Source organism: Phaethon aethereus, assembly GCF_964289735.1.
Source record: "Phaethon aethereus genome assembly, chromosome: 3".
In the NCBI taxonomy this organism is placed as follows: Eukaryota; Metazoa; Chordata; class Aves; order Phaethontiformes; family Phaethontidae; genus Phaethon; species Phaethon aethereus.
The window spans coordinates 70057888-70072342 of NC_138576.1; the positions used below are offsets into that span (position 1 = coordinate 70057888).

At 38.3% G+C, this 14455-nt stretch overlaps 1 protein-coding gene across 2 annotated transcripts in view; it reads right to left on the bottom strand.

Annotated features, from left to right (window-relative positions):
- The window catches only part of ZDHHC14 (zDHHC palmitoyltransferase 14), a gene marked incomplete at its 3' end in the record, with an annotated part of 110878 nt that overhangs the window by 32141 nt on the left and 64282 nt on the right, over positions 1-14455 (bottom strand). For both annotated transcript variants that reach the window (XM_081998104.1, XM_081998103.1), the window contains exon 3: positions 1466-1624. In XM_081998104.1, the coding sequence (XP_081854230.1) occupies positions 1466-1624 (159 nt within the window). The remainder of the gene's footprint in view (positions 1-1465; positions 1625-14455) is intronic.

Below are 14455 nucleotides of genomic sequence, written 5' to 3' on the forward strand. Positions count from 1 at the left end.
CATAATCAGAAGACAAAGATTGTTTAAGCTTTCTCCCCACTCCCCATCACTAATCGTGTGTTTCAGAGAGTAGGTTTTCCAAACTGAGTATGAAAAGGACACAGATTACAGAATAACCTGTAGAAAAATCCTTCATATCAGTTCATTTAAAAACCAGAAACATTATTTTAAAATAAGCTTCAGGCTGTGTGTGTGGGAGTTGCTCTTATTTATGCACTCCCTCAGTAAAGACAACAGCCTTTAACCTTTATTTATTGCACTGATCAACAACTGCATTTTCACATTATCAGGTTTGTGGAGCAATACCACAGCACTGTAATGCCCAGGGTACACATTTGATATAATATTTTTCTGAAAATGTGTCAACTGCAATTCGTAGACAACCTTACTTGCCAAGTTCAATAGCTTTTACAACACTTATAGAATTCTAACACTTACTTACTGAAGGAACCATCTATAGGTACCAATCGATTGTGTAAGGTCAAAAGGCTAAACTTTTCACTCTGATGCAAGTATACTCCCTAAATGAGTATGATCTAAACACGAAACTGTAATTCTTGAGAATGACTGCTTTACATCTAAAAATATCACTGCTGAATGCTGCAATTATGTTTCTCAGCTGGACACATCTTTCTACATTATTTTCTTGAATGCGTAACACCCAGGCTCAACAGTGTGCTAATCAGCTGCATTAAACTCTAAATGTGATCTAATTAGCTAGAAAACTACTCAGATTTGACTGGTGGATTTTTTTTGGTTTGCTTTTAAGTCCAAACGTATCTTAATCACCTTGTCTGCCCTCCAGAGAAAACAGTAATGAAAAAAGACAAAATGTTCAGAGGAAAAAAACCCACACCTATCATTACAAAATATCCTTAGGTCCTGACAACATCTACTTACTCTCAAAAATTGCCCAGTAATTTCTTATGGATTCTGACTTTAAAATTTCTTGTTTTAAAACTGTTCAAAGGTAAGAATGACCTACAGTGCATATTCTGGTCACAGTGCCAGCCCTAACCATTTGAACCATGCCCTACAGTTAGTTTGAAATGAACTGGAGAAGCAGCTCCTTGCCCTCAATTCAGTTTGGTGAAGGAAACAATTCTCAGACCCATAGAGATTGGTCCTCTCTGTACCGGGAAGTCCATCGCACATACTGTTCCGCCCTATTTGAATTGTGTGTGTTCTTCGTCTTTCGGAGCAGGTTAGGAAAGATGGATGCATCAGAACATATCTTTCCCTTCCTAGATTAGCAACAACTATCTGTTAGGCCAAATCTCCTCTCCTGCCTCCTCTAAAATTCTTAACATTTAAAAGAGCTTGTAGGAAAGAAGGATGAACACAGCAAGTGACCTCATGGGTAATCCTGTAACTAACTCCGATTCTTTTCTCTTCCACATCAACGTATTCACAACAATATATATGCTACTAAATTGAACATATGCTGTATCTTTTTTTTACTCACCTACGCAGTTATCACAAAGGCTGCAATGTGAGGCACGAGGTGGGCGGAAAATCTTGCAAGTAAAACAGTATTTTAGTTTCACTGTCTGTCCATTGATGATCACTTCTTTTGTTCTGGGAGGGGGACGGTATCCTCCTGAACTGGAGCCATTTGCAATATCTACACACGGAAATACAATGCATTAAATTTTTAACAGGAGCTATGGTGTATGTACAGAACTGCCCCTGACAGCAATCTATAGCAAGTTTCAAATTTATATCAACACACTTAAAATAAACAACTTTTTTCCCATTCTCATTCTCCTTAAACAACATATAGCAAAAAAGATAGTAAATTACAAATACCAACCATAGCCAATCAATTTAAATTAAAGAAACCATCCAAACCCAATTCTCAAATGCTGACAGCTACATTGATCCCAAAACTCTTACACTCTCATACCACATAACAGTTCACACAGAATACATTAAAAGACAACTATGATTACTGGTGCAGGATGGTAAAACTTGGACAAGTTATCTTTAGGATTTTCCCGATTTTTTTTAGTATTTCTGTAATAACAAGAAGTCTCTATAAAAATGCTGCAACAGCAGCTCTGTCATGAGAGCTTGACATGGTAGAAACGAGGTCAATCATTACTTTGAGATCTCTTTAATTTCACAGCTCTGGCTGGTTCAAAGTTTGAATATCTAACTCCCAGTGTCGCTTTTACACATCTTGAAGTTTGTTTGATGCATAAAAAATAATTTGGCACAAGTGGTGGGGTTTTGGGTTTTGTTTGTTTGCTTGCTTTTGTTTTATTTTAGGACATCAGCATTCATTTTTCCAGCAACTAAAGGACTGATTATGATAAACTATTAAAGTTCAATTTTGTCCTTTAACTGCACCCAAACAGAGCTATACACTGAAAGCTGAACATGTAAAAGTAGTACATTTTTCTCAGTTTATCTGTTCTTCAAATCAAACCACAACATGAAAAAACCCAAAATTATTACTCTTGGACAGGCAGAATAGCAAGAACAATAGGAAAGTAAAATAAATTATTTTCCAATATATGAATAAAACTACATTTCAAAGTCACAGTCACCTGCACAACTGTGTTTTAAGTTGTCCCCCTCACTTTCATGTTGGACAAGCACAGGGCTGGATGACAGGTTACTAAAAGATCCATGACCTGTATTTGAGCTCAAATTGTTAGAAATATCACTCACAATTACAATTTCTGCGAGGTCTGCAGACATATTTACACAGCCTACAAACTACACATTTTCCAAGGGGACAACTAGAAAGCTTCCTACGTATCAAGGTATTCAAATTAGCAACAGCATAGCCATGCTAGAAAAGGTGTAATTATACAATATGCTAGATTTGGCAGCAAATCTAGCTTAAGAGGTTCCTGTCTGCAGCGTGCTCATCTACTCCATAAATATGCATCAATAAAAGTATTTGTAGGACACCACTGTAAACTTGACCATTGACACAACTAGACTTCTGAAAACTCTTCCTGAAGAAGAGGGAGGAAGGAGGGGAGCAATAGCTGAGAGTGATGGAATGAGGGTGTGAAGCTCCTAAGCATCCCTTATGAGAATGAAACAGTGAATGCCGAGTAAACAGCAGGTTAGCAGCAGTCTATGGGACCCTGATGAGATACAGACATTTGCTTGTGTTTGATCTAAACCAACCTCTGCATTGTTCCTGGGATGTATGTTCACATATATATGTTCATTAATAAATCTATGATTTCCATTTGATACTCATATTCCAATTTAGGTGCATAGTTGTCAAAAACACTAATGAAGCATGAATTTTATATAGGTGTAGCTTTCTATACTGCTAGAAACGTTGATGCACTGAATTTCCTAACGTAACACTAATATTTCAGATTTTCTTCTTTTACAAAATTTTATTATTCTTGAATATGTACATAACCATTGAAAGAAAATGACTTAAAGCAGTCAAGATGAATTCACAGAATCATTAAGGTTGGAAAAGACCTTCAAGATCATCAAGTCCAACCATCAACCCAAAACTATCATTCCTAGCTAAACCATGTCCCGAAGGAACACGTCCACGTGTTTTTTGAACGCTTCCAGGGATGGTGACTCCACCACCTCCCTGGGCAGCCTGTTCCAATGCTTGACCACTCTCTCCGTAAACAGATTTTTCCTAATATCCAATCTAAACCTCCCCTGGTGCAACTTGAGGCCATTTCCTCTCATTCTATTGCTAGTTACTTGGGAGAAGAGACCAACACCCACCTCACCACAACCCCCTTTCAGGTAGTTGTAGAGAGCGATAAGGTCTCCCCTCAGCCTCCTCTTCTCCAGACTAAACAACCCCAGTTCCCTCAGCCGCTCCCCATAAGACTTGTGCTCCAGACCCCTCACCAGCTTCATTGCCCTTCTCTGGACACGCTCCAGCACCTCAACATCCTTCTTGTAGTGAGGGGCCCAAAACTGAACACAGGATTCAAGGTGCGGCTTCACCAGTGCCGATTACAGGGGCACCATCACTTCCCTACTCCTGCTGGCCACACTAGTTCTGATACAGGCCAGGACGCTGTTGGCCTTCTTGGCCACCTGGGCACACTGCTGGCTCATGTTCAGCCGGCTGTCAACCAGCACCCCCAGGTCCCTTTCCGCCGGGCAGCTCTCCAGCCACTCCTCCCCAGGCCTGTAGCATTGCATGGGGTTGTTGTGACCCAAGTGCAGGACCCAGCACTTGGCCTTATTAAACCTCATACAGTTGATGAAGGGAATTTTTTAGAAGAAAACCACTATTTTTTGTAATGAATCATTTATGCATCCAAAAAATGCATATTCACTAAAACCAGTATTTCTTCACCTTTCAAGAAGTTCAGAAAGTGCCATGTATTTATTTTATTTTAAAATGGGCTCTGGCAGAATCTCAAAGGCAAGTGCCTCTTGTCTGGTGGCGAAGGGAGACTATTGGCCTGCCCATTACACTTACAATACTGGTTTTCTAAGAGGATTTCCTTCCAAATCTTTGCAGGGAAGTTCAAGTTCACAGGGACAGCAAATCCTAGCTCTCTGAGGAAATTAATCTGAAATCCAAGGGTGAATGCTGATGCAAATGAAATTAATTAAAACAGTCTTGCTGACTTGCTATGGAGTCAGGATTTTACTCACAATCCTAAATTGCATAATCAAACTCAAAAGTCCCAGTCTTTGTTTGTTAAGAATGTTTTCTGGAAACAAGCAACAGAACAAGGTCAAATGTGTTTGGATTTACTCAAATTTATCTAACCTAAATGTACTAAACATGTCCTGTTCTCATAGTGATTTTTCAGGCTGTAATTTCCCTTCAACGGGACTGCTCATACTTGGGTTCTAACACAGTTAAATATTTTAATATAAGTGGTCCCTTTAAGGCACAATAAGATTAACCTTTACAGAGTCACCTTCCCCAAATAAACCTCCACTTGACCACTACTTTTTACATTTTCTCTGCCAATCCATTACTGATGTAGTAATGCAAGTTATTTTATAAAAAGGGTGAAGTTTTCTCACTGATGGGATTGCCTTCCACCCACATTTTATGGCTTCTCTAAATGTTAAGTTTTCATTCACTAGATGGGGCTCCAGCATTTTTATTAGCCTATTACAAAAACCCAAAACATACAATCCATATCCTTGCAGGACCAAGGTACCTGACCTGCTGCAAGAAAGTCACTTCAGGTATTTAATGGAACTACAGCACAGTCCAGCAACCTCATGTGACAAAAAGCTCTGCTTACATCTCTCAAATTACTATGCTGGAAACAAATAGGAGGTGCTGTTTAGATGAGAAGGAGGCTGGAATTTTGCATACGTATCACCAGGACTCTCCCATTCAATCAAGCATTAGCTTTTTGGGTCAATTTTCCTAAGATCCTAGGACAAACAATCTCTAGAAGGTCTTTCCATGTTGTTGCTACACAAATTTAACAATCATATCATGCAAGGTTTGCCATCAACTTTAAAGGGACACAATTTCAATCTTCAAACAACATTATTAGAAAAGTTAGTACCTTGAAGTAGTTGTAATGTTTCCTGCTAAGAAAAACAGGTAATTCAATGAAAACATCTTTATGTGACCTATAACATCTGAACAACGACAACAACAACAAACACCCAAATGCAAAACCCCTGCAAAAATGCAAACCTTCTCTAAGAAATGTTTCCCTCTGCATTTAAACCACTTAAATCTAAGCTACATGCTTAACAACAGTGGGCTACAAGAGGAAATGGTAATTTATTTTTTTAGGGAAAAGAACTTAATCAAATAACATTTTCTTGTTTCCAGACAGTAATCTCAGGGACAAGCAATACTGGGAACCGGGCTTAGACTGAAACCAGCAGCTGCTGACTGCATTCTTCACATAATTCTTCATCTGACAGCCAACAAGAGATACCGAACAAATACTGCTGCAGACTTTAGATAAAAGACTTACTGCCTGGATTTCAGAAAAAAACTATGTATTATTTCTTAAGAGTAGAATTGCATCATATTCTTGAAGTCCAAAACTTTATGTGAAAGTTATTGTTGCTCCCAGAATGAAATGTGATTTTAGAGTAATAGCTTTCTGAAAGACTTACCTGATGCACAAAGTAATTTCACTGAATTTAAGAATGTTGTTCAAAGCATACAATATCAGGTATGACTACTAGCCTATCAAACTGTTATCCCACCTTTGGGGAGAAAGCAAAACATACCCATGTTGTACCCAAAAGCAGTATGTATTTGTTCAGGCTATTGTAAATTCTGTGAAATGCCTATGCTGTGGCACAGATTGAATTTTATAAGGCTCTAAGGAAATCAGATTGTGCATTTCAAAACCAACGATAGGCAAGGAACTGTGAAGAAGTCTCAAATGTAGTCTTGAGCACCAATGAAAATTAAAGAGCCAAGACAAAACCAACTTCCAGAGATGGTGTGCTGGTGTTCAGGGTTTTTGGAAAGGCAAAAGAAAGCAAGCAGAAACTGTGAACTGGCCTGAGCTGGTTGTACAGAATAAATTAGGAAGATATATATAAGTTAAGACAGTTACCCTAAAGAAAAATCCAAAGAATTTCCTTGCTGTAGATGGGCCATTTAAGGCTTGAAGGATAAGTTACCATGATCATCTTTTTATTTATCTGCATCACCTATCCAATGCAAAAAAGATGGATATTGTGGAAGTATTGTTAATCTTGTGTATATCACATCAACCAGACAAATGCCTTCCCATCTGTGAAACCCACCCTGTTGGGTTTGTTTATCCTTTTAAGCTTTCATATTTAGAAATTTATTATCCTATAACATTTTTTCCACTTGAGGTGTCTTCACACTAAACTAACTTCGAGACACATATTATAACTGCAAAGAGGTTACAAAATAAGGCTGCTCCAAGTTTTCATGTTTCCATAGAAACAACAGCCCCTCTCAATACAGTATTTTGTGTCATCACAGAAAACATGCTTATATGCAACTTATACATGCTTATACCCAACTACCAGGGGTTGCCCTGGGAAAAAATTACTTCCATTTTCATGAAAGTTATAATCGAAGTAAAAATACTACATCAACAAGCTTAATTTCCCATTTAGGAAAAAAAGAAAAAAGTCCTGCTGCATTTGACTGAGATTTCTACAGAGATACTACTAAAGATAGCACTTTCATAAGAAGTAACACTACATTATCTTCATTGATTTTCTACTACACAAGGGTCATGCATCTGGTTGCTTTTGTTCTATTATGTTATACGAAAAAATACTAGAGTATTTTAAGACCTATGTGCCTTCCCTCTCTTAGGCCAAACACATATGTCTTAAATATTTCCTTATAGATCATGTTTTCTAGACTTCTCTGTTTTGCTGCCTTCCTCTTGAGTTTCCACACGTGCTGTCAAAAACTGGATGAAGTGAACTGAGTCCTCATCATCACTAGGTATTATAGAACGTCACTTCTCCTGGTTATGTAATGAGTCTTCTCCTAATGCATCCCAAAAAGAATTTCCACTTTTTGTCATGATATCTTGATGCTGACTCAATTGGCTTGTGGATAATACCCAAATGCCCTTTTACTGTACCACTCACTACTTAGGCCCCTTTTTGTTAGCATTTGATTTCCACTTGTAATCATGCATTTTGTATTTGTTCCCCAAGTTTGCTAAGACTATTTAAAGTACAGAAAAAATGAATAAAATCAAGTCAAGTGCTTGCAAATTCCCCAAAATTACTTTCAAAACTTTCTATAGAAAGATTCCTATGCTGGACAGTATGAAGAGCTCTATTACTGTCAAAATTTAGCTTATCTGCTGCTTCTTTTCCACCAAGACAGTTATTCTTTCAATGAAGGACATCAGTTTGGTTACACTTGATTTGCTCTCGAAATATTCTGTTGCTTGCTTTAAGTCTTAAACAGCCATAAACCCCACCCCCTGCCAGCCCCAATTCTTACAATTCAATCATTTAGCAGTTTGCTCCACCCCTTTCCAAGACAGAATAATTTCTAACAACAGAATAGAGAGATTTCTATTAGAGTAGAATATTAGGTAGACAGATATAGATGCAATATAGTAGACTGACAGATTTTTCATTGTCTTTTTACTACTACTACTACTACTACTTTCCCCTCTTCTGACCTGCACTTCCTATCAGCTGGCAAGAAGTGTGCAAATTCTCTTCCGAGATCAAAGCAGAATGTTGAATCCTTCAGATTGCCCTCTGTTATTTCTCATTTCCCAATTACACAGCATGCCTTCAGCTTCTCTTTCTTCCTCTGACCTCTAACAGAACCTGTCCTGTTGTCTTCTGCTGTTCCTTGCTGGTTGTAACAGACTTTACTCCCCTCTTGCCTTTCCAACACTTTCTCTATATGCTTGTGCCACCTCTTTATACTTACCTTTAGAAACTGTCTCCGCTTCTGATACAAGTATCTTTTTGATTGCAATCTTCATAAAACTACAAATACAGGGAGAATGGCTTCTTACTACACTTTCCAACCTTCCTCTGTATGAGGATAGCTTGATGATGTGCATTTAATATAGTATTTTTCAATAATAGAGGTACCTTTCCCTTAATGACATACTTAATTTTTTTGCAATTCTTTTTGTTTTGCTATGACAACAGATGGTGGCTGGGCTACTACCACCTCACCAAATCCTCAAGAAAAAACTGCTTTCCATTCCTGTACCCTGGTGGTGGAAACAGCAGCAGCACAGCTCTGTTAGTCGTCCATCTTCACCTGGAAAAAGTGATAGCCTAGGTGGAAACATTTCATGCTGTCAGCATGACCACCCAGTTTCGAAACAGTCACGTGAATGAATGAAGTACCGGCAGTTTCTTTAGAAAGTCTTATTCTGAGAACTGTTCTTCTTAATCAGCTCATCCTATTCTATGCTTTCTGATGTAGAAATATAAAGTTCAATAAGCTTTAAAAGAACTTCAAAATAGCGTTCTTAAATCAGAATTCTTCCTCTTGGGACATAAGAGTTTCTCACTGCATCTGTAATAATTTCTGTGAGGCTGCTTCCCGAAGAGACAGGTAGGGCAGAGTAAATCTCAAGTATCTAGAACAACTAGAACAAAGCAGAAGCTATGTATTGGACACGTTACATACACAAAATTTAGAAAATAAAAATAATGCCTTTACCAAATTGTTCAAGTGATTTATCTGAACAGTTACTGGAGCCACCCAGCCTTTCCTGCTGCATAGATGCCACTCCACTAGGATACATCCTTTTAAGGCACATTAAAAAAAATATATATTAACAGTACAAAGATGTTTCTTTCCATTTCTATTGTTCATTCCAGAATCACAATTTTAGGTCTGAAGGATTTGTTATAGCTACCTAGCTTGTTCCTCTCCATTAAACTTGCTATAAGCTCCCATATTTGGGAACTTGAGCCCCAAACTCCACATTTGCTGGCAATATAGTTCCTCACTTCAAGACTCCATTGGACCTTTTTGGAAGACGACTGGTTTTGCTATTACTGAAGAAAGGACAGTGGTTTTGATCAGCTCAGCAGTCTGAACAAACCTTTTCTGAAACAAACCTTTTAAACGTTTTCAGATGCTTAAGCAAGATGACTCAACCACCTCTGAAACTTCAATGAATAGCAAACATTTGAATACAGAATCACAGAATGGTAGGGGTTGGAAGGGACCTCTGAAGATCATCACCTCCCTCAGGAGGTGATTCTGCCCCTCTGCTCCACTCTGGTCAGACCCCACCTGGAGTCCTGCGTCCAGTTCTGGAGCCCTCAGCACAGGAAAGACACGGACCTGTTGGAGCGGGTCCAGAGGAGGGCCACAAAAATGATCAGAGGGCTGGAACACCTCTCCTGTGAGGACAGGCTGAGAGAGTTGGGGTTGTTCAGCCTGGAGAATAGAAGGCTCTGGGGAGACCTTATTGCAGCCTGCCAGTAAAGGGGGGGCTTAGAAGAAAGATGGGGACAGACTTTTTAGCAGGGCCTGTAGCAACAGAACAAGGGGCATTGATTTTGAGCTAAAAAAGTGTACATTTAGGCTAGATAGAAGGAAGAAGATTTTCACAGTGAGGGTGGTGAAACACTGGCACAGGTTGCCCAGAGAGGTGGTAGATGCCCCACCCCTGGCAACATTGAAGGCCAGGCTGGACGGGGCTCTAAGCAACCTGATCTAGTCGAAGCTGTCCGTGCTCATTGCAGAGGGGTTGGACTAGATGACCTTTAAAGGTCCCTTCCAACCCAAATTATTCTATAATTCTATGTAATGTTCCAGCAGATCCAGGTTTATTGGAGACTGCTGAGGTCAAGCACTCAGGGCAAGGAACCTGGCTCTCCCTCCTACCACCTCAACAAGAAAGAGGCACCTACCCAATCCAGAGAAAGGAAAAAATTTGAGGAAACCCCATTGCAGAAACCCAAGGTCAGTAAAAAGCCAAGTGGAAGGAAGGATCAAAAAAAGATGAAGGAGTGACAGACAACAAAAGATGCAACCAAGTAGGATCCAGGTAAGACCCATGGAGGCAGAGCTGAACAGAAGTACAGGAAAGACAGGGCAGAACTCAGGGTGTATGTACATAACAGATGCAATACAAATAAGAGGCAGAAAAGAGACCCAGAGTAGACTCAAAACACCAGAAAGTACAGGATTCATTCTCCAGAAACAGGAACCAAAACCCAAGAACTTTTGAAACAAACTGTGGTAACTGGTTTCTGTGCCAAGGCCCTAATAACAATGCATTGTTATAGTGCTGCCTTCTGCCTTACCTGTCTAGGTTTTCATTACTCAAACAACAACTTGCTGCTCCTTCTGGTATTTTGTCTTTATAACCACTGGATTATGAAAATAATGGATCTAAGCCACTTTCTGTGCCAATCAGCAAGCATTCAAAATACCTCATCCTTCAAACGGAGCCAAGAACACACTCAGTTAATCTTTATAGCCTGTTTATATGTCTGCCGTTCTATAAGAATAGAGAATTAAACTGCACATCACAAAAACTCTAAAGTGACTATTAAACCACGTCCATTTCAAAACCATAGATACAATTAAATTGTATATATTGCATTATAATTGCATATATGGGTACTGGATTTAGAAACTGAGAAATTCATTTGCTGCAGTTAACTTGGGGAAAATGCTTTAATAAAAGCATATTGAAAACATGATTAGAGAACACTCAAGATTTCACCAAGCAGCTGGATACAGTGGTGAAAAATATCTGTCACAGCAAGATAACGAAATCCTAATATCTACTCTTCAACAACTCACTTGCAATCACATTTAACAAACCATCATCATTATCATCTTTATATGTAATTACTGAAAAGGTAAATTTCCATAGGAAAGCATAAAAAGAATAGGATATATAAGGTTTTGTTCTGAAAATTTTTCCCCCCAACTGCACCATCATTATTACTAGTAGATAATCAGCCAGTAAATTTCTGTAGCAGCTTCATTAATGGATTTTAATTTAATTTTCTGCCTAAGGGACTCAAGAAATTCAAAGAAACAGACACAGAAATGGAAAAGTATCCACAGTGATGACAGGGAATGTAGGACAGTACCTAGATGGGTACTATTATTCTTTTCAGCATCTTATGCTCCTCTCTGTTCCTTTCTCAAATGCAGGTGCAAAAGCCTCCCACTGTTCACAAAGATTTTATTTCATTCATTTTCAAACGGGTTAAAGAATTAGGACTATGATTTTTCTACAGCTGAGCTATCAGCCACCAGTATATGTGGCACAATTCAAAACACCATACCTGTCTTTCTCTTCTAAACTGATGACTCTTTGTTTTTACTCAGCAGAAGCAACAAGAAGTATATCTTTGCTTTAACCAGAGTTAAGAAAACTCTCAAAAACATTTTTCTTCATATACAGTTATGCTCCAGCTTTTCCTCACAATGATCTCACATTACAGTAGGAATAAATTATTCTCTCAATGATCAATGCTTGTCCCATTACAGAGAAAAGAAACAAAACAAAACAGAACACCAGCAGTAAGAAGCCAAATGATTTGTCTGCAAATCTTGCTTCTAATCAACTTTGAAATCCTATCATTAGCCAAGGATGGGTTTAAAGGGATTTGTTAATATAAAAAGTGAAAGAAAGATGGTTGGTCAATGGGCTCTGGTACAAATGTCTTCCATTCTCCTATTTCTGGTTTAAATATGCTTCATGAGTGCAGACTTCCATACAGTGTCCTCCTATGGTGCTCCAGCCTTTTCCTAATGAGAACCTCCTCTCACGAGGTACAAAATAGGAGTGCTGGGGTTGCTGGAGTGAAACAGCTGGGAGAGGTCACAGTGGCAGACTTATGAAATGTAAAGGTGTAACAGAAATCTACGTTCTTTGAATAAGTCTTATGGACGGTTATTCAATTAGAAAGGTATTCTTATGATTTCAAATATCTAATAAATATATTTACCTTCAAATCATAAGACATTTTACTGGGGACTCCAGTACTGAAATAGACAAAGAATGTCCACTGCTCCCCAAATACTGCATTAATAAAACTGAAGGAAAACACCATTTTAAAAGACACAGAACCCAAGTGAGCTGTCATAGTAATTACAGCAGCAATAAAACAGTTACATGGGAAGTTCTATTTCAAAATGGCTCTTTCTGGAAAACTCTAAATTTTAAACATTTTTTTATCTAGAAGTTATAACACAATTTTATGATATAAAGAGGCATTTCTTTTTGGCAACACTGAGGAATCTACCTGCCTGAATTCCATTCTCCTCCCTTAAGTTATTCCTACAGAGAGAATAATTTTTTTGAGAAGAGGTTAGGGCAAAAAAGAGAAAGGAGGGGGAAATTATAATTTTCCCCAGATGTCTCCAAATAGTTCTGAGATGCTTTTTTTTCCACCACACTCTATCCTTTCCTTCCCAGCTACAAAAATAATGCCATTCCCCATTATAGCAACTGACATACTTCTATGCAGCACATAACATACTCAGTATTTAATTCTGAAAAATACTTGCAGTGATAGCACTGGCAAAAGCTAAAAAATAAGCTCTAAAATCAGTCTTCCTAAGAAATCTGTTAGCTTTCTCAGCAACACAAATTGAACTTTGGCATCTGTTTTCCACATATCTGGATTCTGTGAATATTAGGAATTCTTCTGTTACACAAGCATGACTGAAATTATTGTGTTTGAAGAGAATTCCAGTTCCTCAGTATAAACACATTCCATATCCATTTTTAATGTTTTTTTGGAGTTTAGTAAGAATATGGCTTCACAATGCTCCTCCATTTCTGATTTAACTTCTTCATGGCATGTAAGGGCAGGTTCACTGAAGATTTTGTTTTTAAATAATCCAGAGTGCCATACTGGAAAGCAAGCAAACAGAAGAAATTTATATGAATTTAAATTCATCCATCTGGGATTGAGCAATCTGGGCCATCTAGGATCTAATGGTTTTCTTCCTTTTATACTATGTACAGTACAGTCCTCGCCCAAAGCTAAATCCTGACTGGCTAAATGTACCCTTCCTCCTGTCATGGCAATGACAGCTGGCTCCTGGCTCTACACAATTAGTCCAAACAATGTATAAAAGCAATGTAGGTTTTCTTCCTGAAATGTGGATGCCAGCAGAATACACTGTTTTTAGGAAGCTATACCAGATCTATAAAATTTGCTGAACGACACATCTCGGATTTCACATAGCCATGGGAAAAGATTTCCTTCCCACAAAGTTCAACAGCCATGTTACATGATCATACAGCTCCAAAAGCCTCAAACCTGCACAAAGAGAATACAGAGTAAGTACAACTAGCTGCTGCACCCAGCATGCTGCAAATGTGTTGATTCCACTTCAGAACTCAAATCCAAACACTCTGAAATACACAAAATGCTGCTTATTACACAGACACCTTTTTATCTTAACACATAACATAGTATAACAGCTGTGGTCAAGACCTTCCAAATCTGGTGAAAGAAAACGGTCTCAATGTAGTGACGATCAGTGAACTCATCACTCTATTTTGAAATCTTGCTGCTTCTTAAAACAATCCATACCAAAGATAATGTGCACGTTTCCAGAAAATAAAACCATTTTTCCTCCTCCAACAGTAGTTTTCTGAAACTGAGCCCTTTAGATGAGGGTTTTTTTTTAATTGCAATGAAACCATTAGATTCAAACAACCACTAAGGTACATATGAATTTAAAAACAAACTTGTTACCTTGACTCTGCTAAAGGTTCATAAAGGCCTAAAATAGTGAATACAAGTTGTTACTTTTTTTAGTTTACCTTAACAGTACTTCTTTGTCTGACAGATCTCTTTAAGTGGAAGATACAACTTTATGGTGTGCTTACTGTCTCCTAACAGCTAAGAGGAAACTAATGCCATGTTAACGTTAACATCTGGCTATTTTGACATGAACTCTCCTATCATTCCCACTTACCAGCATGGTCCACAGTGTGATTTTGGCACATACAAACTGCATTTGCTTTCTGAGGAAACTAAACGAGAACTTCAGCTCCATGTGTACAACAAATGAATTCTA